Below are 25992 nucleotides of genomic sequence, written 5' to 3'. Positions count from 1 at the left end.
TTATTTCGTCTTGTCTTCGTTCACCTCTTCGTTAACTGCCTGTTCCATCTTGGCAGTCTCATCTATCTTGATGCCACAATTAGGACACACATACTTCAATGGTCTGTTCAGTAATCTGTACGCCCCACAGTGCTCGTTACAGTTGGTACATATGATGGGTTTTGGAGCCATCTCATCCCCTCCAGAGAGCACACCAAGAACCTTGTCAAACCACACATCTCTTTCCTTGGGGTCCATCAATTTCTTCTCATTCTGCTTCAGCTCTGTCAATTGCTTTTGCAATTCCGTCAGTTCGTTGTACTTCTTGCTGATCTCCTCATCCATAAGTATAACAGCATCCTCGGACTGAGTCTCCCCTGATGAGAACCGCTGTATGATAGAACTTGTGGCATTGTAATTCGTCTCCTCTTTCAGCTTATCAAGCTTCTTCTGGTGTAGGCCACGTAGCTGGCTCAATTTCTTGATCCTGTACTGGTGATATACTTGGTACATCCTTGATAGAAGCAGTTTTACTATAACGACGATCGCCACTGCACCAGCCATGGCAATCACTGTGATCGCCGGCGTGTAGTTCAGAAACATGTATGACCCCAGAAGAGTGATGGCAGAAAGTCCAAAATAAGTGACTTGCCTCTGCAGCCTCGCCACCCGCTTGCTGCCATGCTTGATCGACTTGTCTAAGTCATGTATCTGTGTGGTAATCTGCGCTAGATCAGCGGTGTACCTCTGCACAAGCGTCCTCTTGTCCCTAAACCAAAACATTTGAACTCACACTATGTCCTGATTGTTTGTTAAAATTACAAATGTACTATGGTATAGTTGTTGCACCGTCACAAAGCCTGAATTGCTGGTTAGTATACTCTTTATTATATTTTTCAAAATTTGGCATGCTTTTAGGACCTTTAAAAATGAAATTTCACTGAAAAAGCTGGAAAAAGCTCGATGAGTTCAAAGTATTTGGGACTAGAAACTCTTCAGGAGCAGACTAAACCACCCGCTGGTTAACAATACGTATAATGCCTTCTGTGGATATCAATTATGACAAGCTGAAAGAGTTGCTTTCCAAGGACTCCAGTACAGATGGCGGATCAGCAACTCCGGCGAACACAATTGAGACACCGTTGGGTACAATTATGGTCGAGATACAGGGATCTTTGGAACTTCCTACAAGTATAGACGAAGATAGCGAGCTCAGCAAGAAGTTTGACGGGGTAGATGCAGTGAAGTTTGGGAGTTTGAATATAGAGGACAAGAAAGCGGTACTGTATGTGGGTAAGAAACAGAGGCTTCTTGGGAAAGTTGTAAAACTTAGTACACCACTGGGAATACTGAAATTTAACGAAGGTAAAAATGTAGAGATGCTGGACATCATTGAATACAAAGTAATATTCTCTGATAGGCCCCTCCCGATCATGTAAAATGCTATATCTGTGAGTAATCATCAGTTTTTGGCATTCTGTTAGTGTAGTAGACTACAGGTGTATGAATTTTTATTTCTATAGAAGTTTTACATAGTATTTAATTTGTTAATGAATTTAATCTTTTGATGTTTTGTTTTCATCTTTTATGATTTTTTGGGGATATTGACTTATAAAGCATTAAAGAGACTCATGAAAATCGTTATTAGCATTCCGTTACACTTACTCTTCACTTAGTGAAGAAATAGAAACTTAACAATACACAGAAGACAACACTCAAAGCCATGTTGAATTTGTAATCTTCTTCTTGCACTCTTGGAATAACTTGGGTGTCCCATTTTAATCTTTCTTGGACCTTCAAGTAGATCATGGTTTCTCTTGGTTCAACACCGGCTGGTAAGTTGTCCTGGAACATTTCTTCAATGAATTGTTCAATCTTAGCAACTTGAATGTTAAACTTCAAGTAGTTTGGATCTTCAACAGGCAAACGTTGCTTCATGTCACGTAAGTAGTATTGGAAGATGTCAACACAGCCTTTCAAAGTTCTAGAGTTCAAAATTAAGTCGCAGGTGGTTCCCTTTCTGATCTTAACATTCTTTCTTAGCACTTCAGGGTTGTTGAAGACTTTGGCCAAAGTGGCGATGGCCATAACTTGAGGAATGGCACAGAATTGGAATGAGGATTGCTCGTGGATTGAACTTAGGTAAGTCAAGACATCGATGACATGGGTCAAGGCGTTCAATACCAAGTGGTTAATACAATCGACACCCTTTTGGGTGTTCTTTGGGTCTCTGAAGTCGGTTAGCTTCGTAGCATATTCAGACCAGATTTCTTTAGGCCAGAAAGAACGACCGTCATCCAAATCCTCGGCGTAGTCTCTGATAATGTTGGTCTTCTGCAAAAATAATCCCATGCTCTCGTACAATTGGAAGCTGTTTTTACCATGGTATAAATCGTCAGAACCAAAACCTGCAAGGACAATCAATTCAGTCAAACCATCACCGACTAGGCCAGCAACATAGTGGCAGTATTTGTCGTAGTCCTTAACAGTTTGCACACCGTTCAAGTTAAAGTTCTCATCCAAGATGTAGTCGGCCATACCGTTACCCATAAGACCGGTAATTCTCTTGATAACCTTCTGATACTCTGGTTTCAACTTGTGATATTCACCAAGGATGCATGGGAACTCGGTCAATACAACACGGTCTTTCTCCTTTAGATCATTGCCATCAAAGGACCAATCGGTGGTGTCCAACTTGGAGTCGAATTCACGCAACACTTTGACCTTCAATTGAGGATCAATGGTCATATCGTCCTCGACAGTGTCCAAAGCCCTCAGAATCAGATAGAAGACCATGATCACATTACGCAACTCAGGGTGCAACTCCATAATAACCGCAGCAAAGGATCTGGAGGTCAGATTCAACAGCTCGTAACATCTCTCCAGCTGTGGAGTAGCTCTGGTGTCATTGGTGCTGAACAATGGCTGTCTGATAAACTTAAGCTTCAAAGCAGCTCTCAATTCAAGCGGATGCAGCGCCAAGTCAAGTACTTTACCCATTGTTTATCTGGTATTTTTTTTTTTGTAATATTGATACCGATTCTTGATCTCTATTAAACAGCTTGTTCCTCCTGTATACCCTACAACAGAAAGATCAATTGACTCTAGCAACCGTTATCCACTGCTCTTATAACAGCAATATATGGACTTCGAAGTTTATGCTCAGACTTCCCTCGTATGAAAAATTTGGCTCTTCGGGACCCACTTTCGTTTAGTGGATTATAAGAGTTTATCGGATATAATAGTATGTGATGGAAGGCTTATTGATGGTTAGCTGTTCAGACTATGTACAATTATATATATGGGAACTGTCTTTGCAGCAGCTCGAGTGCCTTAGACGTTGTAGTGTTCTCTATGTAAGTGGCATCGCGCTGGGGTACTTTACTGAGTACGTAGTCGGCCACCGCCTGCGGGTCTCGCGACTCAGGTCTGTCGATGCCAATGGCCAGCTTGTAGTACTGGTGGCGCCAGTGTGCTGATATATCCCGGAGTCCATTGTGGCCTCGGAGACTGGCCTGAGGTTGTCTTAGTTGCAGGGCACCTGTCCTCAAGCTGAGCTCATCGTGGATCACAGCGTAATCGGTGTGATCAGTGTACAATTTCTGCCACATAGGCACCACACTGCGACCACTGAGGTTCATGAAACCGATATCTGATCTTATGAATGTTATCGTAGGTGTCCTGAGTACATGAACTTTACCCTCTCTGCGGAATACATGCTGATCTCTCGGTACCAATTGCTTGATCAATAGGTCCAACACGGTGAGGCCCACGTTATGGCGGGTGCCCTTGTAACTTGGCTCAGGGTTGCCAATGCCAGTGAGGCACAAGTGTCTAGCTTTATTCATTGCCCTTCCGTACTTGATACTTTTCTCGAGTTTCATTCACTCTAATAAGGAAGTCATTTCTTGTGAAAAGATTTAGCTTTGCTGAAATTCTAAAGTTTAAAAGAGGATATACAGGCCTTGAAAGCTTCTGAGCAGTGAGTACACTTTGAGGAAGTTGTATGTATATACACAGTGGTTAGTACAAACGACATTCATAAAGCTGTAGTTCAGAAGAGTTTATGAAGGTACGTGTGCAGAGGCGATGGTTTCATTGCTGTCGAAGACTGGATAATGCGCCATTGGAGAATAGTGTGAAGAACTATCTGGCCAGGACAAAAGGCCTTGAGCCAGACTTTGAGATAAGGCAGTTGCCACAGATTATATCTGGATTTAATAAGAGGTATAGAGCCCGGTACCTAGAGCCCAGTCAGCGATGGTTCAAGGCTGACTGGAAAGCCAGTGACCATGGGGAAGACAAGGCTACACGCTTGCTGAGACCGGAAGTGTTTGACAAATTTATTATCAACTCGGACTTTCATCGAGGTAACATGGAGCAGTACCAGAAGGCTCAGAAGCTATCATTTGACCCAGCTGAATTACTGCGGACATCGCTAAACGTGGGCGATATTGTATTGTTGAAGCAATGCACCTCAGAACTCACTATGTGTGTAAATCTTCCGCAATCTACAACCGATCCTCGATACACTTTTGCGAAGAAGGACGGTACTCTCGTCTATGCCATGAAGAACTCTGTGATATTAAGAATACCTAAAGACTTGCCAGAAGAAGTGAATCAATTATTGAAACGGGAAAGTAATCATCCATATCAGAAAATTGGCACCATAAAGAACTCTTCTAATGAAACAGAAATACTGCCTGTATTAACAAGACAGCTAATTGTGAGTTTCACATTGGCAACTTTTACAAAATTTGCTTGGACTCAATTACCGATTGTTCTAAAGAAGTTAGAACTTATACACAGATACTTGCAGGATTCTAGAGGCTCCAAGCATGTTAACTTCATGTCATTAGTAAGGATTATAAAAAATCTTAATATCAAAGAGGCTACTGATGCAATTAACGGCGACGCCTACGTAAGGAAAGTAATCGATGAAAGTATGTCAGTTGTTAATAAATCCATTGATCCAACAACATTACTTGCAACATATTGGGGTGTCAGAGAACAACAACAGAATAATTTGTGGGGTTCAGTATATACTAACACTGCACTACTATCACCAACAACAGTTGCAGTGTTGCCATTGAAGAAAGCACATTTATTTTACCAGGAAGTGATTACGCGACTCGAGAGCAATGACTATCAGGAGATAAAAGCATTTGCTAAATTAGTTAACGATAAAGATTATCATAGTATTGCCAAGAGGTATGATTATATTAGAACACTTCTTAACGATTATGCTGCGGGTAACATTGAAGAGAACGCTGTCTTAACAACAATAATAAGTAAAATATTCAGGCATATCGACATGTATCGAGATCAAGATGTCACTAGGTCTCTTTGTGGAAAACTGCTTGTTGAAATATCCCCCCAGAGTAATAGCAGCAATTTTATTTTAGGAAATTGGGATCTCAATATTCCTAAATCTTCCGGTATCTCAAGTGTTGAACAAAAATTGTACGACACGGCGATGCCAACTATAGTCAGTGATACTGATCGTTATGATTTTGGGGATATGCCAGTTTTTTGTATTGACTCCGAAGATGCTCACGAAATAGATGATGGCATTTCAATTGAGGAGTTAGACGGTGTAAGGAGTAGAATTCATATTCATATTGCTGATCCTGCTGGTTTATTTCCTGAGTCATTTGATTATACCAAGTCTGGTATTAGCGATGATGTATTAAGGGTATCTCTAAAACGTGCTTTTACTACATATCTGCCGGATTTGGTCGTACCGATGTTACCGAAATCGTTTTGCAATAGGGCTGATTTAGGAAAGCATGATAGAAAGACTGAAACGATATCATTTTCATTTGAGTTGGTAAATAAAGAAGATGGTGGTTTACATGTTGACTACGATACGTTTCAAGTCAGGCTGGGCATAGTCTCTAATTTCCCAAAAGTTACTTACGACAAGGTTGATTCAATTTTAAATGGTGATGACAATAGTCTGCCATCGAAACAAAAGAAGCAGCTGGAATTATTGCATACATTGGCTACTAAATTATTACATAAACGAATACATGATGATAATGCGGTTGTATTTGGTGATGGATTTAATAAAGGGCTCGTTAGTTTATCCCCGGATGATGATGGAGAGCTCTGTATACCAACATTTTATGACCAATCGCAGACCAAATCAACATTATTGGTGTCAGAGTTCATGATATTGACTAATAAGCTTTGTGCAGCTTTTTTCCAAGAAAACAAGATCCCTGGTGTTTATAGATGTTACAATGGATTGAATTTAGGCAACCAAGCCAAAGCCCAGTTCGAACTGTTAAAAGAAAACATCAAGTTAGGTAAACTTCCCTCATTGAAAGATATTACCAAGATATCATCACAATTATCATCTAGTTTCTACTCACCATTTCCACTCCCACATAAGATGATTGGAAATACGGCTTACTTAACAGTTACATCACCAATGAGACGTGGTCCGGATCTGATAAACCATTTGCAATTGCATAGATTTCTGAAGAAGTTGCCTCTGTGTTTTAAACAGGAATATCTGGACCAATATGTGTGGAGTTTCCAAGCTAGAGCAGATATCTTGAAGATATTTCAACGTCACTCGTCAACGTATTGGACATTGAAACATCTTGAACAATCAGGAACCAAAACACACGATGTTATAGTCACATCAGTTCCACAAAATGGTACAGTCAATTGTTTGTTCCCAGAATACTCTTACGCAAGAGGTACCCTCAAACTCGATCCTGCAATGAAGAAGATTCCCAGAATTGGTGACACCATCAGACATTGCAAAGTCGAATCCATACATCCTTTGGATGGTATACTAACGCTCACCCATGTAAATAGGAAATGATAGCATAGCATATATATTTAAAATTGAAGATAGCAATCAAAACTTTAATATACATTGCATAGCATTCTTCTGCTTGTTTCGGATAGTTTATAGTATGTGTGCAGAATCAACAATATTTGGTCATCGGCCATCGCTATAATGCTTAGCTACCAATGAAACCGGGTAAATTGTAATTTGCCAAAATTTCTTTGAAAAAAAATTTTTGACGTCGTCCGCCTCCCTCAAAAATTGAAAATAGCAAGAAACATAGCTATTGATTGAGCAATATTCTTGCCTTATTTACTTGTAAATCCCAATTACAGACGCCTAGAGACTTAGTCTTTTTACTGGTGGATAGCAACAGGCAAGAAAGGTTTTTTTTATCACCGTGTTTTTCCGAAGAAATTGAGCAAGGTTTTGGTATAAAAGCAACGTCTGAAATTCTACTTTCCGAGTAAGAAATTATAAACAATATAGAGGACGCCGTATAATCTACTTGCCCTTTTTTACCTAAGGTTAAGATTGTTTAGATTTGCTGGATTGTTTGTGGATTTTACCTTACCGCACAATTCTATTCCATTGGGAAACTAAGTGATATAAATATTCTTCTGATTAATTGACATGAGTCAGAGAAGAAGAGAGAGTGCTCTAAATTTTGAAGAAACCTATAATGGTTTTGGAGAACATGAGCTGGAAGAGAACGATTACTTGAATGACGAGACCTTCGGTGCAGACATTGAAGTTGGTACCGATTTTGATTTCGGCCACCCTGGCAAGGCTGCCACTAACAATAATGTTCCTGCACAAGCAAGTGTCATGCCTCAAAGATCCTATGTTACCGCGGCATCATCCGGTATTAATAAGCCAGGTCAACAAAATGTTGATGCCTCAATGGATTTGAAGCCAATGGAGTCATTGTGGGGTGGACAAACTGAAGCAAGACCGGAAGAGCCTGTATTGTCAATGGAGGAAATTGAGAGACAGCAACGTCAGATGCAACAACAGCAGCATCAAGGTCCACATGGCCCAATGCCTCCAATGCCCATGATGCCCCCAAACATGCCTCCTCCAAACATGGCCATGCCTCCTCCAGGTTATGGTCCTATGCCAGGTTATCAATATCCAATGAATGTCAATCCTAGCATGTTCCAAGGCCCACCACCTCCAAATATGGCTATGCCTCCTATGCAGCCTAGTCAAGGTGGTCAGCCTATGCAGCCTGGTCAAGGTGGTCAGCCTATGCAACCACCTCAGAGGATGCCAATGCCTCACCAACCTGAGCCACCTGTTCAGTCTCCTATGTCAGCTGTTCAACAATCCTCCGGTGTTTCAACTCCTCAACAGTCAGTGATCTCTAGTTCGGCATCACCAGCTAATAGTAATCAAGCAGCTCTGCATCAAGAACAAGGCCAGCAAAACCTAGCTTTCCAACAAGATGAACAAAGCCAGCAACATCAACAACAACAGCAATACTACCAACGTAATAGATTCAATAATCAAAACAACAACAGAGGAAATCAAAGAAGAGAGCCATTGTCTCCTGAAGAGAAAATGAGATTGCAAATTCGCCACGCCAAGGTTGAAAAGATTTTGAAGCATGCTGGTTTGATGACTCCAAGGGACAAGGATTTCATTACACGTTATCAACTATCCCAAATTGTCACTGAGGATCCGTACAACGAGGACTTCTATTTCCAGGTTTATAAGTTAATTCAAAGAGGAGGTGTTGCTGCTGAAAGCAACAAAGGTCTAATTGCCAGAGCTTACTTAGAGCATTCCGGTCATAGATTAGGTGGTAGATACAAGCGTGCTGATATTGCTTTGCAGAGAATGCAAAGTCAAGTTGAAAAGGCGGTTACTGTTGCCAAGGAAAGACCTCAAAAAAATAAGGACGTTGACAGCGTCCGTGAAGGTGTCTTGGGTAAGATTTCCACAACTATGAACAGTAAAGCACCAAGAAGACAATTGGCCATTCCATCCCATAAATCAAACGAAGATATTGCATTCTCTGATGATGGTAAGCTTTCTCGTGATTCAACTCCAGCCCTTGAAGAAGTTACTAGGAACCTAGACAGTGTTGATTTGAACGCCCACTCGAGAACTAGAAGAAGATCATCATATGCCTTCTCCTCTATCGACCACAACTCAGTCCTAAGCCGTTCAGGTGGTAGAAAGTTTGTTCTTTCTTTAATCGAAACTGTTTATGAAGAGGTTTTGGACTTGGAAGCTAACTTGAGAAATGATAAGGAAACAGATAGCACTGCATTGTGGGAGACTCTTCATATTGATGATGAAGTCTATGAGGTTTGTCCATTCATTTCAATGCTATCCTTTGACAAAGGTGTGAAAATTATTCCACGTATTTTCAACTTTTTGAGTAAGCAACAAAAATTGAAGCTACTCCAAAAGTTCTTCAGTGAATTATCTCATTTAAACATCATTATCTTGAGTTCATATAAGACCAATCCAGACCCTACTGAGTCTCAACTAAAGAAAATGGATTTATTCCAAACTGTTTTCCTAAAGATTATAGTTTCCTTCTTATCCTCCAGCTCCAGCTTTATTGAAATTATGGGTTTATTGTTGTATTTGATTAAGAATAACAACGTCTCATTCATTTCTACATCAAAGATTGGTCTAAACTTAATAACTGTGTTAATATCAAGAGCAGCTTTGATTAGACAAGACTCTAACAGAAGTAATGTTTTGTCATCTCCAGAAATTTCTACATGGAATGAAATTTACGACAAACTATTCACAGCTTTGGAAAGTAAGCTATCTGCAGTTTTCCCACCTAAAGAATATTGTGATAAAGTCGTTAAGATTCAAACTGCAAATGCTGGTCTTTCACTAGCAGCTAACCCTGTTAGTAACAAGTTCTATGATCAAGCATATATATGGCAATTTTTGGCTTCTCTGGCATTAAGTGGTAAGCTAAATCACCAGCGTATAATAATAGATGAGGTCAGAGATGAGATATTTGGCACTATTAATACCGCTGAGCAATTGAAGAAGCTACCTACTGAAGATCAAAATGGCTCGTTGTACAGACGAGAAAAGCTGTACCAGGACCTAAATTTATTCTTGAACGTTATGGGCTTGGTATCAAGGGATGGTGAGATCATGGAATTAAAATAGTGAAAATCTCAAATAAATTAAGAATAACTAAATTTCTGACAGGTAGCAGAAGATAATTTATCCTAGATTTCTTGATCTGCAACGAAGAAACGGATTATAATATATCATGTAACATTGTTAATTTCCTTTTTGTTTTTCTGTTAAAGATTCAAAGATAATGCTTTCTATCTTTTGATTTTTTTTTTATCATATAAAAACTTTATATATTATACATTAGCAAAAAATACAAAAAAAACATTATTTACTGTAACTAATAATCAACATCATACTTTTGATATTGATCTTTTAATTAGTTAAACAAATTAGAGTAGTTTGTCAAAATGCATTGGTTATCATTGACAAGTAAGGTTCAGCTGCGTAATTTGTGATTCCAAAAAAGGTAGGCGATGCCGATAAATTAAGGTACAGTGGGATTCTAAATTGACTAGCTCATCGCCTTCAAATAGTATACTTGAGAGTATAATGAAATGTTTATTGATGTTCAGAAAAGAAATTATTATTTGAATTTATACGAATTAAATCAAAGGTAGCTATGATGTTGGTAAATACCAAACTAGAGTTAGCTGTCAAGCTAGTTCAGGAATATTTTACAGAATACGCCACTGCTTCTGTATCTTTTGATAACTGGTTCAGTAATGAGGTTGTGAAAGTAGAGATTGTCTGCAAGAAGTGCGAAGAACAGCAAATATTGAAGCTGGCTGCTTTTGAGACTATCAAGGACAAGCAATGTATGATTAGTATATATTCTGGAGATGAAATTCTATCACAATCATTGTTTCAGTATGCAGATGATATGCAGGTTGTTGATGCAATAAAATTACCCCTTGACTTTGAGGAGTATAAGGATAGATACTCCTCTAAGATCAATGAAGTTCTGGAGGGTATTGGCGTAAAGTTAAACTTGAAGAATTATGTTAACAAATTAAGAGAAGACTCTGCTCAGGATCAAAATGAAAGAGCACATCCACATGATATGCACAATAATCCTCTGGAAAGATACCCACAAAGAGTAGAAAGGACGAGCAATCGAGATGATATACCCAAGTTTGAAGATGAATATGAAATTAACAGCAGGAGAACTGATCCTAACTGCTTGGAACCTCCAGGTGGTTATGGCGATCGCGATTTATATCCGACAGGTCAGAAGTACCCCAATCTAAATAATCCAAATGTTATGCCACATTTGCCCAATAATCAAGGTGGTATGGTATTTGATCCTTTTGGTGACAGGAATCATGTCAGAAACCCAAGAGATATGCCTCCCGGTTGGATACCTGGTGCTAAATTTGATGATCCATATGGTAGACCGCCATCTGGTTTCCCTGGTGGCCCCAGCAGTGGCCCTGGTGGTTTTGGCTCTGGCGGTTTTGGCTCTAACGGATTTATTTAATTTCAGTAAATCGTTGGATAGTAATTCATTTGTGTTTGTGTTTATATTATTATATAAATTCATTAGCGTTACATAAAACTTCATTAAATCGCAATTGCCGGAATTGCATTGTACTTAAAATGTACGAATAAAAGGCTACATGGCCACAATCTGTTTAGTAATTTCCTTGAGTTCGTGCTCTTAATACTGTCAGTTCTTCTCGAATAGTCACACAGAGTTTTGTCTTTGTGCAAGTGATTATTTGCCTGTGTACACAACAAGTGTATTTCCATCCTTTTTGCACACATGAACTATATAATCACCATTTTCGAGTACAGCAACTCCTTCTGCATTGCACTGTACCTCTGATAGTTCCGGTATATCGTTCACTTTATCCTTAGCAACACCATCGGCCAATACCAGATTGTTATTGGAATCAAAGGTCATAACTCCTACTGAGCCCGGCAGTAGTTCTTGTAACTTTGAGCTTAGCATATTAATATTTAGTCGAACTATTGATTCTGTATCAATTGGTTATATATCAGATAGAGTCCCACTCTTTTACAATAGCTATAACTCAGGAAGCCATTAGATGCTCTTATTTTCTTTAAACTTTGATATCTTTTTGCACAAATTAATGTTTTGTCAGCCAAAGTCCGGTTGCTCAATAATACAGGAATGATGGACACTGGCTTCAATGAATGATAAAGGAATGTGATCTTGCAGTGCTTGAATAACTTAAAAGTTGGGTCCAGGTATTATCAGGAATTACCATAACATAACTTACTTACTAAAAAACAAGGTACAACTCTAAAATAATGGTAGCTTGTTGACGTATTAGTTTGAGCGTTGATAGGAATTAAAGAACAACTAAAGATAGCAAAATATAATATATCATAACCAGAAAACAGCACTGTATGGAGTTCGAAGATATTTTGGGGGTGATATACGTCACAGCGTGGTCCATTTCTATGTACCCACCATTATACATCAATTGGAAGCGGAAATCTGCCAGAGCAATTTCTCCAGATTTTGTACTTCTAAATCTTACAGGTTATTTCTACCTCGTTTGTTCCTTAACTTTACAAATGTACAAATGGATACCCCATTTACAATCGAACATTGAACGGCCAAAATTGACAGGGTTTGACTATTGCTACTGCCTTCACGGGTTTATTTTAACTGTGCTGATCGCTTCACAACTATTCATGAGCAGAAGTGTTTGGCGTTTCCCCGATACTCATCAATTTAGAATGAAACCGGTCTACAAAAAAGTGCTACTACTATCTATATTCTTGTTCGGAGTTTTAACGTTACAATTTACCTACCATAATATGCAATCGGGTTGGGATAATGAAAGGACATTGGCTTATTGCAATAACCTATTCTTATTGAAAATCAGCATGTCTCTTATAAAATATATCCCTCAAGTACTACATAACTTTGAAAGAAAGTCAATGCAAGGCTTTGCAATTTCTGGTGTTTTTTTAGATATGACTGGTGGGATAGCTTCAATTGTACAATTGATTTTTCAAATTCTAAAGGAATCTGAAATAAACCTATCAATTCTTATATCGAATTTTGGTAAAATAGGTCTTGCAATGGTAACATTGATATTTAATACTATATTTATATCACAATGGTTACTATATGAAAAGAAAGTATAACTAACCCCATCTTGAGGAAAAAACAATAACAATTAATATTGAACTAGAAGTGCAGGCAACAATACAGCTAGAAAGTCTATAAATTTTTGAAGTAAAAATGCCTATTAGCCAAGAGGAAATAGAGATTTTTAGCTAACTTATGGGGCCCCATGTTTCGATAAATAGCTTCTCTCTTAGTCCCTAAGACGCTTTACAACTGAAATATGAAGATATCATTGGCCCAACTGAATATTTTAGCAACTGGAACAGTTTAAATACGATTCATAAATGAAACTCTGAAAAATCAATCAAGTAGCATTACTTCCTTCAAAGCTTCATTCTCAACATACCAAGATACCCTACCAGGTGCACATGTACTAATTAATGCACTTGGCAATTCGCAAGAAGGTTTCTCAATTATCATTTTCATTAGTTCCGCATTATTACTACCAGTAACCATAAATATTATCTGATTCGAGTTTGAAATTACTGGTACGGACATGGATATTCTCTTTGTTGGTTCCAAAGGTGCATCTGTAATTGGAATAACCCATGCCATTTCCTCTCTTAAATTGTGATGACATTGGGGAAACAAAGATGCGATATGACCATCAGGGGCACAACCCAGTAATATCATGTCAAAGGTAGGTAGCCTTACAGAATCTCTAGAAGCAAAAATATTAATCAATTGTTTTTCATACGTTTGTGCTACTACGTTAGCATCATCTATTTCTGTCTCTTCAATATGGTATACATTCGGTTGTGGATAATTTATTGATTTTAGTGGATCAAGTAATCCTCTTTTTAGTTGACCATAATTACTTTCATTGGAGTTGAATGGGACCAATCTCTCATCGACAAAGAAAATATCCCATTTTTCCCATTCAATTTCTTCTTTCCTATATAGCAGTGCCTTTAAAAGCGTCTGCATCAATTGTCCACCCGATATTGCCAGCCTAAACCTATTCTCTCTTCTTGTTCTTTTCTTCACTGGTTGACGAAGTTTAGAATTTTGACTTTTTATGATTTGCTCGGTGGTAGCACAAGCAACTTCTCTTTCATCATCAAACTGAATCAATTTTGGAGCTGCAGTAGTCATATTGTTTAAACACACTATGGGTCCCAGGCGTTTTATGTAGATAGACACTCGTTTACTAATGCAATATTAGGAACAACACAATTCAAAAATTACTCACAGACAATAATTTATAGGAAACCACTACATGTATATATATTAATCATACTAATTGATCGATGATCCATAGAATCATCTAGATTACGAACATTTCTGTTGGGTGTAATGCGTTCTATCGGATTCTCTTGAGAATAGCTCCTTTCAATCAACGACAACGCGGGGGTTACTCATCCCACATATTTACTTATTTACAATAACACCTACACAACTAAAATATCACATTCTGATATATTCCATTGAACCCCCCTTTGACATCTACATTCTTTATAATTGAATCCCTCCTTGCAAGGCAAAATTTATGACGTTTAATTGTCATCACAAACAAGATGCGCCGCTGCAGCGATTGAGACACCAAAGGAAAATCAACAATCTAAAAGACTCCCAGACAACCTTCTACTCAATTCAAAACCATCATAGCTGCTCGTAATTCTGTTCGTAATTCAACTGACTGCTAATACTAAACAATTATTGCTATTGCTGGACTATATCAGCTCACTGCTAGTATGAAAAAGAAATGGCGATTACATTACTTTCACTACGGAGTTTTCTTTGTAAGCGCATTGTTGATTACGTCAATTACGTCATTTTCAGGCTATGTATGAGTGACAGTTAGCACTTTAGATAAGAGGCAATTGTTGGACCCAGGCCCAATTGATTAACTGATCTATATTTTTTACTTTGACTTGATGTCAATGGTTCATGGAACTGTAGGATTAAAGCCTGAATTTATGTTGAAACATGTGGAAATCCGATTGTGGTCAATGAAGAGAAAGAACTCATACGCCTACTACAAGCATGCTAACCGTGAACAACCATCGATATCAGCCTGTTTTATATCGCAGAAACATGAGTGCTAGAATATGCTTGCTTTGACTTGAGCTTATTTTTATATTTATATCTATAACGTAGTAACATGATTTGCTGCTGCGGCTTCTTCTTAGGAACTTCAGAAAATTTTTGAGAGCTCATGAATTGAAGAAAATATTAAAATTTGCGATGAGCTAGACTTGCACCAGTAGTAAAAATTGAAGATAATCATACGTTTTTTTATGTGTAGACCATAATCTTAATCAGAGCCAAGAATAGCAAGCATGGAATTTTATAGGGATAGCACCTGGGTTCTTGAGTACTTGGAAGGCCAGATAGAAAAGACAGGTAGAGTGTCAGGTTCTTTACAAACGATTGTGCTGCGATGCTGTAAGCAGTACAGGATAAAGACCAACCCAAAACACATATATGCGATTGTATCATCATGTTGGAAGTACAAGCCTTATTTGGATAAGATAATGAAAAAGTCTGGTCTCTTGGATGCTATTCCTAGGAAGAAAGGTAAGCCTGCATTCTCGAAACTAACTTTACTCCTACTATGCCATGATCTTTTGCTGTCTAAAGCTAAAAGAATTCAGATGGGTAAACACCCGATTAAGAATTATGTGCTGAAGTACAAAAATGCACTTAATGCAGAATTTGTGAAACTAAAAATTAAATTAAAGATCACAGATCTAAGTCAAGTAGTTGACAAAGATGATGCCGCAGATGATATGACCCCAGTTCGTTGGATTAGAATAAATCCACTAAGAATAAGCAACCATGATACTGATCAGGTTCTCAACGAACTGAAGAAAAAATTTCCTACCAGAGTAAACACTTGGAAGGATATTATACCAGGGTCTATATACTACGACGAATTTATCCCAAATTTATATGGTATACATATCAGTGATAAAATTACGTCTCATGAACTATACAAACAGGGTAAAATTATTATTCAAGATAGAGCATCCTGCTTCCCAGCACATATATTAAATCCTTCTGCTGATGACGTTGTTATCGATGCTTGTTCTGCTCCAGGTAACAAGACTACTCATGTTGCCGCACACATATTCGGCGATCCTGAGAACCCAAGGAATGATAATGTACAGATTTATGCGTTTGAGAAGGATCCGGAAAGGGCCCAAATTCTACAAAAAATGATTAAAACTGCTGGTTGTCACAAGAATATTGATGTGAATGTTGGAGACTTCACTCAAATTGCGACTCCTTCTAAATATTCTGATGTCACTGGGTTCATATTGGATCCTAGTTGTTCTGGAAGTGGTATATTTGGTAGAAAATCTGTGGACATACTTAATAATCACGGCAAGAAGTCCAACGATGAAGTACCTGACGAGAACGATGCCGAGGAGACTACTGACTCTAAAAACGAACAATTGAAGGAAAGACTAAGTAAATTAGCTTCATTCCAATTTCAAATTGTCAGACATGCTATGAGTTTCCCAAATGCCAAGAAAATTGTATACAGCACCTGTTCTATCCATGCAGAGGAAAACGAAAGAGTTGTTATTGATTTGCTTCTGGATAAGAAAGTGCAATCTTGGGGCTGGAGAGTAGCGAAAAAGGAATTAGTATTACCAACGTGGTACAGAAGAGGGTTTAAAGAAGAATTCCAAGAGGTATTCACTGACAAAACAGAACAAGAATGTCAGGAATTGGCAGATGGTTGTGTTAGGGCTTTACCAAAAGAGGACGGTGGAATCGGTTTTTTTGCTGTATGTTTTGTTAGGGACTGAGTAGTCAGTACTCTGTAATATTTTTCAAATCCATTATACTAGATAGTAAGCTCTCTCTCTTATATATATATAACTCGCATTCAAAAGTATATTCGAATCAAAACGTCATCGCTAAATCAGAATTTTTCAAAAAAGTGGCGATGAGCTGGCTGATGAAAAAAAAAGTATATACAAATATTTTAGAGTATTGGTTGGAGTGTTTTATGTCAAAGTACCAAGCTCATCAGTAATATAATCGAAATATTGAAGACCGTATATTGTTTTTACATTCTAATTGTTAAGTTGCAATATATACTGAAAAGAAGATGCAAGATGGTCGAACAGAGGTAACTCAGGATGAATATAGACATTATGATGATCATCCTGATAATAGTTCCTTAGTTATCGGATTGTCAGAAGATGAAAGTGAAATTGAAACAAACATGGGAGCAGAACTATCTGAAGAGTTAAGCGATCTTGATGAAGGTGACGAGAAAGATATGGCATATTATGAAAAGGCAGTACAAGAAATTGTAAAAGGTGACAGCTATAGTTGTTTGATCTGTACTGTTGAATTGGATTACACTTGTAAGCTTTATGCGTGTGAAAAGTGTTATCGTGTGTATGATTATGAATGCATAAGAGAATGGGCTGAAAAATCTACATCCAAGAGAACAGATAAGTTATGGGCATGTCCTAACTGTTTCTATACAAAGAAAGCAATTCCTAAGAAGAATAGACCTACATGCTGGTGTGGAGAACAAGTTAATCCAGAACCAAATCCGTTAAATCCAAATTCATGTGGCCAAACATGTAACGCCAAAATTTGTAGCCACGGTTGTTCTCAGATATGTCATCTAGGCCCTCATCAGGAATGTACTCGGATGATGAGTATAAAATGTTCATGTGGGAAAGTAACTAAAGACATTGTATGTTTTCAGAGAAGATTATACTCAAAAGGGTTTAATTGTGAAACTGTTTGTGACAAATTACTGCCTTGTGGAATCCATAAATGTAACAGAAAATGCCACACAGGTTTGTGCGGCAGTTGTCCCGAAACTATTATATCAAAAAACACTAATATGAAGATAAGATGCTATTGTGGTCAAACAAGTAAAGACAAAATAAAGTGCAAGGACGTCAGATTTCCTGCCAATGCTGCATACTCCAAAGATGACAAAGGTCAACGATGGATAGGAGTGTTTATGTGCGATAAGATAAGAAAAGTTCCATATGAATGTGGCGAGCACTCATTTTATGAGAAATGTAAAGCTCCACCATCCATTTCTGGAAGATTGATCTGTGAGTTCTCGCCCAAAAAGCTGAAGACATGCCCATGCGGTAAGAATGAATTAACTGATCTTTCAAAACCTAGGTCAAAATGTACAGATGCTATACCTACTTGTGGTCAAGTATGTGGTAAAATGCTAAAATGCGGAAAACACAAATGCCCGTTCGCATGCCATTTGGGAGATTGTATGGACCCTTGCACTCAGATTGAGAAAGTAAGATGCGCTTGTGAACAAAAACAATTCACAATTCCGTGTGGTTTCAATGATCATGCGAGATGTAATCTCAAATGTGAATCTCTAATGTCTTGTAGAAGACACAGATGTACTGAGAGGTGTTGTGCAGGGAGACCTTTAGCTGAAAGGAGACGTAAAACTATGAAGATCAATGTTAGAGATTTAGCCGATGAATCAACGATAGAACCAATCCACATCTGTTTAAAAGACTGTAATCTAACACTTTCATGTGGAATACACAAGTGTAATAGAAAGTGCCACGCAGGAAAATGCCCTCCTTGCCTTGAAAGTGACTCAAATGACCTTGTTTGTCCTTGCGGCAAAACAATTGTGGAGGCACCTGTTAGATGTGGAACTAAGTTGCCAAATTGTCCATATCCATGTATTAGAGTTGTTAGAGGAGAAACAGATTGTGGCCATTCGCCTATGCCGCATGAATGCCATCCTCCTGACATTCCATGTCCTGATTGTACGGCGACTGTCTTTAAACCATGCAAATGTGGCAAAGAGCAAAGAGTAAGGACAGTATGCTTTATGAAAGACGTTTCATGTGGTAAAGTATGTGGTGAGCGCCTACAAACTTGCTACCATAAATGTCAAAAGAAATGTCACGAACCAGGGGCATGCCAGACTGTTTGTAAGCAGACTTGCAATATGCCTAGGCTATATTGTAACCACAGATGTCCTAAACCTTGTCACAAGTTTGAGGAATGCCCAGATATTCCATGCACAGCATTGGTCAAAATTACCTGTCCTTGTGGTCGGATAGAGAAAGAAGTGACTTGCGGTGTATATTCGAAGAATAAAGAAGCACAGGACTCAACGAGAATTGTATGTGATGAAGAATGTGCGGTATTGCAAAGACACATGCAATTGAAAGAAGCATTCGGTATAGTGGACAAACCGCAAAATACTCATAACGAAGAAATGGCCAGATTGGAACAGGTTATTTCCACAGCTTCTACTTTTGCAGATTTAGATCTGCCGTTTACGGAACCAGTTATAACTACATATATTCGACATGAGAATTGGTGTACTGATATCGAGAACACCCTGAACAAATTGATTGATGACAATAACAGGACTAGTTTACATTTCAAACCAATGAGACCCCCTCAGCGTTATTTCATTAGAGAACTTGCTAAGGCATACAACCTGTATTCTGAATCACAGGATCCGGAACCTAATAGGTCTGTATTTGTAAAGAAAAATTTGGATGGTAGTAGTACCAAACCTATACTTTCAATATCCGAGGCAGCTCCTTTATACCAATCTTATAAGAAATTAGAAAAGGAGAAGAAGCAGGCCAACTTTGAGTCCATGACGACAACTAGATTAATTAATTTCACACCTGAGATGTCACCTGAGTTAGAATCTGCTGCCAGATTCAATGGTTTTTTGGTTACTAATGTAGGCGAATTCACATCCACAGATGACTTGCAGAATTTATTTGCCCCGTATCTGAAATCTACACTCGTGGTGGAACCTCAGTTCCAAATTCTACCAGAGAGAAAACAAGCAGTTATCTATCCAAATAAATACAAGGAGATATCTATCAATGTAGAAAGAGATATGGAAACTTTAGTACAGCATTTTGATTTTTTGATAAAGGAGAGCTTACTAGCGGGAGGTGTTGAACTCTGCAACATAGAGAATGTATTAGCGGAATAAACCACTCTTGTTCTGATATTCGAACATCAAATATTACCTACCTAATACCTATTAGACTATTAACGATCAGCTTAGCATTTATTTATTATCATTTCGATGAGCGAAGGCTTTACTTTACGTATTATCTATTTTTGAATCCTCACTACATTTCAAAGGCACAGGAGAGAAATCTTTCTTGTAATTGGTGTCACCATTATTTTACTTGTGGCTCAAATTACAAAGTACCCCATACACCATTATTGTATGGTTAAGCATTTGTAAGCTCCCATAGTGCCATTAGTGCTGGTTTACCGTTTAACACATTTGAGAATTTGACAAGACCCCACCACACTCGCCACTTGTACGAGGATTTCTTAGATCTTACGCAATCATCCCGCGGTTTTTTACTTCAAAATTTTGAAAATCGATGCTAGTTCTCGAGCTCTGCTTTACAGTGGTACGGTGGTTTCTGCGCAGTTACCCAGTTCCATATGCAATCTTCGAGATTCCCAGATGCCCCCTCCACGCTGCAAAGTTTTCAGTGCAGAATGGCAAAGACAATGGAGGCGGAGTGTAAATCATATGAATAAAGTCTGCTCGGAAGTTCGTCTGCTCGACGCAAATTTGCTTCTCAAAATGTCCAAGTCTCTGTTGTCTCCAATTGATATATAATGCATTAATGATTATTCCTTATGGCACTATGTTGTTGGCTTAGTGCATATAAAATTGTGGAATTTACATCTTAAGTAAGGAATCTATAGTCTAATGGAAGATATTTTGGGATTTGGTGATTTGATCGAGAGCAGGCCAGTAGAGCATATGGGTCAAAGCGACTTGACATTCAATGGAATGCTTGTACCAGGGTTAAAAATCTACGAGGATGGTGGTGAAAGTGGCTGTGGAGGTAAAGTCTGGATTGCCGGTGAGCTTCTTTGTGAATTTATACTGGAAAAGTCCAGAGACGGTGAACTACTGAAGGACTGGATAAACGATGACTCAGTATCATTTGGTAATGTCTTGGAGCTTGGTAGCGGAACTGGACTAGTTGGACTGTGTGTCGGTTTGGTGACGAAAAAACAAAGCCAGCGAATGGTGAAAACCTACATCACCGACATTGACCAGTTGGTACCGTTGATGGAGAAGAATGTCGAGTTAAATCTAATCGATCAACAAGTTTTTGCAAAAGAATTGTTATGGGGAGAAGCATTGCCAATTGAATTTGCCCCAGTAAAAACTGGACATGCGACCACTAGTTCTCTTGATTTGGTCCTTGCTGCTGATTGTGTGTACTTGGAGAAAGCCTTCCCTCTACTAGAAAAAACATTACTTGACTTGACAGAGTGTGATAACCCACCAGTGATCCTAATGGCTTACAGGAAAAGAAGAAAAGCTGATAAGCATTTCTTTCAAAAGATCAGAAAGAACTTTAATGTTATAGTCATCAATGATTTTAAAAACTACGACCAATATCTGAAACAAAGAACACATCTGTTCCAATTGGTTCGTAAATAGAAGAAAAGTGCTTCTACTGCATGAAATACCCATGCTTATGACTAGTTTATCTGATATGTTACGATATGATCTTCAAGAACAGCACAAAAACTCCATATAATCTGCATATTCATTTGAATTTTTTGCCCAAAAAAAAACACCAATTACTGGAAAGGTTACGCATTTTATAGAATAACTTAGATATCCATTTTATAAAAATTTCGTTATTATATTTCAGCAATTTGAGCTTCTTTCTACTGTTTCCTCAGTATATGAATGAGAGAGTTATATCACTTAATACAACACATATATACACCAGAAAACCAAAAATAAAGTAGAATAACTGAAATTCAATCTAAATTTAAATCGGTTCTCATATTAAGACGAGAATTGTATAGTTTTTGCTAATCAAGACCAAGAGATATTTATCAGAACATACAATCAGAGAACATAGAAACCAAGGAGGATGTCTGCTTTATTCAATTTTGCTTCTCTATTACAGGTGATACTCCTGTTGATATGCTCATGCACATATATTCATACACAATGGCCATCTCTGCTGGACAGATATAAGAACCATGACATATTAGGTGCTTTTTGGAAAATGGCACGTATTGGCGAGAGAGCCAGTCCTTATGTCAGTGTCGCTTGCATTTTGATGGCCATCAATCAATTCAACAGTTAAGAATCTCGAGGTCTAAGAAGGTTATGCGCAAAAGATCATGGCGTTCTCTCCCCTACCCAATATTTATAAGATATATGTACAATAGTTTTTACTAAGACTTAACAATAATAATTCATTTGATTTTTTTGAAACGTACTTTTACTTTCTCTCTTTTTTTTATGGGATCAGATAATAAGTAGCAAGTCTCTTCCGTGCTATTCTATCTATTTGTATAGCTCAGAGCTTGACTCTATGTTGCATTGGTATTTCATCATATTAAAAAAAAAAGGGAAGTGTTCTACTATGGTCAAAGAGGAAAAGAAGAAGGAACTCATCTGAGTTCAGCTGCTATCTTCTTCTCTTGCCAGTATCTATTGCAACATAATTGTCGCAAGGGCAGTTTGGCATATTTGACTATGCGGCAAAGACTTCAATCAGCTATGTGCTATCAAGAGCATATAACTACTCGAATCTTTCCAAACTGTTGAAAAAATAAATTGAAAAAAAAAATTGAATCCATTGGTCGAGAGAGTAAGCTCCATTGGGTTACGTTACCAATAATAAATAAAGATAACGCAATCGTCATAACTATGGTTTGAAACCTATACAAAGGATTTCAGTACCGAAAAGATACAACCAGGATTTTAACAAAACCCCAGGACATGGTAAAATATTCCGAAGAATACCTTAAATGAGTTGATTTAAACATTTTAACAAATTTTTAAATCTCATTACGTTTTCCGCATACGATCAGGTGGGAGACTTTCGACCCAAAGCTTTTGTGAATCCGACACATCATTAAAAATCTGTTGGACTCCTTGTGCAAGCTTCGATGACAGACGATTCTTCGACCATGGATTGGAGTATTGTAAGTAAAAGAAAGTAAACAACAGGTGTACCAAAACAGACGGATAGAAAGAAGAACGAGCTCATCGCAAACTCATCAGCTCTATTTATATGAATTTCCAGCTGAAAATTTTTTTACCAAAAGTAATAGTGTAGGGTTAGGGTTGAGAATTAGGGCTTTATGATTTTGCAGTTCCGTAGTGTGGTATGTTTAGGGCTTTAATACTCATCGTACCAATAGCTTGTGATTTCTGAGCACATAGTAGTTTAAGAAGTTAGAGTAACTATGAATTGTTTGGCAACAGTTTATGGGATCCATACATTTTTCAGTTTAGTATCTCTAATTACCACATTTTATTAATAGATAACTAATTTTAGGACGACAGCCCTCACGGCCTTAATTTTGATTGGCTTCAATTGGGTTAATTAGTATAAGTACCGGATGTCTGGGAGTTACTGGACTTCTATGCAGCGGCAAAAGTGGCAGCACACCAAGCCTAGCTTGGCGCGCGAGCGACAGAGGCTGTGGGTTATGGAGTGCCAGTTATTTCCACAAGGTCTGAATATTATAGTGGATTCCAAGCCCAACTCCGCAGATAGTTCCAACGGAAATGCTGCTAATAATGGAGGTGGCAATGGTAGGTCACAATTGGTAGCCACGACTAAGAATATCCCTATAACACATAGAGATTTGCATTACGATAAGGATTATAATTTGAGGATTTACTGTTATTTCCTCATAATGAAACTGGGCAGACGGTTAAACATACGGCAATATGCCTTGGCTACTGCACATATATATCTTTCACGATTTCTATTAAAAGCTTCCGTCAGAGAGGTCAATTTATATCTATTGGTCACTACATGCGTTTATTTGGCTTGTAAAGTGGAAGAGTGTCCACAATATATCAGGACATTAGTAAGCGAGGCAAGATCATTATGGCCGGAGTTTATACCTCCTGATCCTACAAAGGTAACAGAATTCGAATTTTACCTGATAGAAGAACTACAATGCTACTTAATTGTACACCACCCTTATAAGTCTATGGAACAGATAGTGGAAGCTTTGAAAGAAGAGCCTTTCAAACTAACTTTTACGTCAGATGAGCTACAAAACTGCTGGTCACTTATAAATGATAGCTTTATCAATGACGTACATTTAACTTACGCACCTCACATCATTGCTATGGCATGTCTATTCATTACCGTCTCCATACAGGGTTCAAATACTAAGGAATTGTCATTGACTTCTGCGGTAACTGAGACTTTAACGTCTCAGTCCTCCTTGACCCCTCAACAACAAACTTTTTTCAGATTTTTGGCTGAATCACACGTTGACCTAGAAGAAGTAATGGATACCATCCAACAACAGATCATTCTTTATGACCATTGGGATCGTTACCATGAGCCATGGATTAAGTATCTCCTACATACACTTTACCTAAGACCACTATCTGCCTGAACGATATTAAGGGATATCCAAATAACCACAGGTCACATTTACGATTTACTTTGATTAGATATTCATTTAACGACAATAGATTATTTAATGCATGAATAAAATACAATGTTTTAAATATGGAGGTATTTTTTATAATTATTCGATTGATTTTGTTTACATTTAGTCGTAAATCGAGAATCGATGGTTAGGAATGACTATTTCTTACCAACTAAAAAAGAATGCCTTATCATTCTTATTGAAGAAGTCATAAAAATGACATACCCAAACCAAATTGAAATCCTTTTCTTAACGAGTCCTCGGTGGATACCGTCAACGGTAATGAGAAGTTGAGTTCAAAACGGGCAACCGGGTGTCTTAGAACTATACCGCAACCAACAGACGTAGAGTGTTGACGACTCAGATCATGTAAAGTGTCAATTACAGGCTTGTTTTGATGGTTTATTAATTTTCCACCATTAAAAAACCAATGCAACCTGAAATGTGAATCTTCGAATTTTTTTATTGGTAATTTAGAGAATATACTAACACCATAACTCAAGAAGGTGTCGCCACCGATGGCATCCTGTAAGTCCTTTGGACCCACACCAAAGCTTTGAAAACTTCTGATGTCATTTGGTCCCCCACTCATAAACTTGTCATTGATATGGAGTGTTTTTTTGTCTGGATGAAAGTTGCCCAAATAACCACCCTTCAAAGTTGTTGTTGTAGTTATGAAATCATTTTTAAACCAACTTTGCACTTTCGAAAGCTCAAATTGACTCTTCCAGTATTTCCCAAGTGCCACTTCATTATTTAGTTTGAATAGATTACCTCTATTTGGTGCCATAACGCTATCTCTGGTGTCAATTGCGTAAGTATGTCCAATTGAACTTTTGAAATCAGTACCTGCCTGAAATAGTAATGTATCTGATGCATGATCAGAGGTAACCTTTGTAGTCCTTGTAACGCCTTCATAAAACCACTCTTGATTGATCCTCTTTTGGGTGTTGCCTAATTCACTTTTTATGCTCATTTTCCCACCATTAAAATGCAAATCTAAAGGGCATATATTACCCAAATTTTTGGAATGCTTATATATGTTAAGATCCAGTACATGATAGGGGTTTATGGGCTTCACAAAAGACGCCAGCATCGAGGAGTTTTTTGCAGTACCTCTTAACATATCAAGTCTTAGAGATTCACCATTACCAAAAACGTTTCTCAACTGAAATTCTAAGTAACCTTCACCCTCGTTATTGCCTACATTAGTACCTGTTTTAGCAACAAATTTCTTGACTGGTAAAATATTCAATTGTGATATAACATCTATTATAGGAATTGGATTCTCTGCGCTAGGACTCATGACCTTTTCATTAGTGCTAAAATTTTGGTACACGTCCTGGGCCAATCCATGCTGAACGAGCTTTGCACTCAGGAAATCAGCATTTTTAACCAATTGCTTCAGAGTAGTTGCCTGCAAGATAGTATTATCTAAATATGTCTGTAAAGTTTGTGGCTTTATTGTCTCTGTGCCATTCGTTATCACTTTGGTAACACTTACAGGTGTGTTTAAATTCCTATTCAACAAACCATTCTGAAAGTTTTGAAACCTTTGTAATTCGGCTTGTAGTTCTGCTTGCAACTGATCATCAGATGCTGACATCATGAACTATATTTTGTT

General features: G+C 38.0%; 15 protein-coding genes across 15 annotated transcripts; 9 read left to right on the top strand and 6 right to left on the bottom strand.

Moving 5' to 3' along the window:
* LNP1 (Lnp1p) lies at positions 1-762 on the bottom strand (the record flags this gene model as incomplete). Its single annotated transcript, XM_449658.1, has 1 exon — positions 1-762. One exon carries the CDS (start codon positions 760-762, stop codon positions 1-3), a length of 762 nt encoding a protein of 253 aa, XP_449658.1.
* A 254-nt stretch (positions 763-1016) lies between these two features.
* On the top strand, positions 1017-1418 carry CTF8 (Ctf8p; the record flags this gene model as incomplete). Its single annotated transcript, XM_449657.1, has 1 exon — positions 1017-1418. One exon carries the CDS (start codon positions 1017-1019, stop codon positions 1416-1418), a length of 402 nt encoding a protein of 133 aa, XP_449657.1.
* Positions 1419-1647: 229 nt separating this feature from the next.
* ERG9 (bifunctional farnesyl-diphosphate farnesyltransferase/squalene synthase) lies at positions 1648-2979 on the bottom strand (the record flags this gene model as incomplete). Its single annotated transcript, XM_449656.1, has 1 exon — positions 1648-2979. The coding sequence occupies one exon, from the start codon at positions 2977-2979 to the stop codon at positions 1648-1650; it is 1332 nt and encodes a 443-aa protein (XP_449656.1).
* Positions 2980-3272: 293 nt separating this feature from the next.
* On the bottom strand, positions 3273-3863 carry PTH1 (aminoacyl-tRNA hydrolase; the record flags this gene model as incomplete). Its single annotated transcript, XM_449655.1, has 1 exon — positions 3273-3863. One exon carries the CDS (start codon positions 3861-3863, stop codon positions 3273-3275), a length of 591 nt encoding a protein of 196 aa, XP_449655.1.
* Positions 3864-4045: 182 nt separating this feature from the next.
* DSS1 (exoribonuclease II) lies at positions 4046-6817 on the top strand (the record flags this gene model as incomplete). The annotated part of the gene is made up of 1 exon (XM_449654.1): positions 4046-6817. The coding sequence occupies one exon, from the start codon at positions 4046-4048 to the stop codon at positions 6815-6817; it is 2772 nt and encodes a 923-aa protein (XP_449654.1).
* Positions 6818-7417: 600 nt separating this feature from the next.
* On the top strand, positions 7418-9934 carry PAT1 (deadenylation-dependent mRNA-decapping factor PAT1; the record flags this gene model as incomplete). Its single annotated transcript, XM_449653.1, has 1 exon — positions 7418-9934. One exon carries the CDS (start codon positions 7418-7420, stop codon positions 9932-9934), a length of 2517 nt encoding a protein of 838 aa, XP_449653.1.
* Positions 9935-10466: 532 nt separating this feature from the next.
* Positions 10467-11324, top strand: FUB1 (Fub1p; the record flags this gene model as incomplete). The annotated part of the gene is made up of 1 exon (XM_449652.1): positions 10467-11324. One exon carries the CDS (start codon positions 10467-10469, stop codon positions 11322-11324), a length of 858 nt encoding a protein of 285 aa, XP_449652.1.
* Positions 11325-11561: 237 nt separating this feature from the next.
* On the bottom strand, positions 11562-11798 carry EGO2 (Ego2p; the record flags this gene model as incomplete). The annotated part of the gene is made up of 1 exon (XM_002999556.1): positions 11562-11798. One exon carries the CDS (start codon positions 11796-11798, stop codon positions 11562-11564), a length of 237 nt encoding a protein of 78 aa, XP_002999602.1.
* A 422-nt stretch (positions 11799-12220) lies between these two features.
* On the top strand, positions 12221-12970 carry ERS1 (cystinosin-like protein ERS1; the record flags this gene model as incomplete). Its single annotated transcript, XM_449651.1, has 1 exon — positions 12221-12970. One exon carries the CDS (start codon positions 12221-12223, stop codon positions 12968-12970), a length of 750 nt encoding a protein of 249 aa, XP_449651.1.
* Positions 12971-13253: 283 nt separating this feature from the next.
* Positions 13254-14048, bottom strand: SOL2 (Sol2p; the record flags this gene model as incomplete). Its single annotated transcript, XM_449650.1, has 1 exon — positions 13254-14048. One exon carries the CDS (start codon positions 14046-14048, stop codon positions 13254-13256), a length of 795 nt encoding a protein of 264 aa, XP_449650.1.
* A 1187-nt stretch (positions 14049-15235) lies between these two features.
* On the top strand, positions 15236-16714 carry RCM1 (rRNA (cytosine-C5-)-methyltransferase RCM1; the record flags this gene model as incomplete). The annotated part of the gene is made up of 1 exon (XM_449649.1): positions 15236-16714. The coding sequence occupies one exon, from the start codon at positions 15236-15238 to the stop codon at positions 16712-16714; it is 1479 nt and encodes a 492-aa protein (XP_449649.1).
* A 305-nt stretch (positions 16715-17019) lies between these two features.
* Positions 17020-19890, top strand: FAP1 (Fap1p; the record flags this gene model as incomplete). The annotated part of the gene is made up of 1 exon (XM_449648.1): positions 17020-19890. The coding sequence occupies one exon, from the start codon at positions 17020-17022 to the stop codon at positions 19888-19890; it is 2871 nt and encodes a 956-aa protein (XP_449648.1).
* Positions 19891-20634: 744 nt separating this feature from the next.
* Positions 20635-21381, top strand: EFM6 (putative protein-lysine N-methyltransferase; the record flags this gene model as incomplete). Its single annotated transcript, XM_449647.1, has 1 exon — positions 20635-21381. The coding sequence occupies one exon, from the start codon at positions 20635-20637 to the stop codon at positions 21379-21381; it is 747 nt and encodes a 248-aa protein (XP_449647.1).
* Positions 21382-23312: 1931 nt separating this feature from the next.
* On the top strand, positions 23313-24332 carry SSN8 (cyclin-dependent protein serine/threonine kinase regulator SSN8; the record flags this gene model as incomplete). Its single annotated transcript, XM_449646.1, has 1 exon — positions 23313-24332. The coding sequence occupies one exon, from the start codon at positions 23313-23315 to the stop codon at positions 24330-24332; it is 1020 nt and encodes a 339-aa protein (XP_449646.1).
* A 244-nt stretch (positions 24333-24576) lies between these two features.
* Positions 24577-25977, bottom strand: SAM50 (SAM complex subunit SAM50; the record flags this gene model as incomplete). The annotated part of the gene is made up of 1 exon (XM_449645.1): positions 24577-25977. One exon carries the CDS (start codon positions 25975-25977, stop codon positions 24577-24579), a length of 1401 nt encoding a protein of 466 aa, XP_449645.1.
* Positions 25978-25992: the final 15 nt, after the last annotated feature.

Source organism: Nakaseomyces glabratus, chromosome M (assembly GCF_010111755.1).
Source record: "Nakaseomyces glabratus chromosome M, complete sequence".
Lineage (NCBI taxonomy): Eukaryota > Fungi > Ascomycota > Saccharomycetes > Saccharomycetales > Saccharomycetaceae > Nakaseomyces > Nakaseomyces glabratus.
Note: the sequence above shows the minus strand (reverse complement) of the source record. Positions and strands in the feature narration are given on the sequence as shown.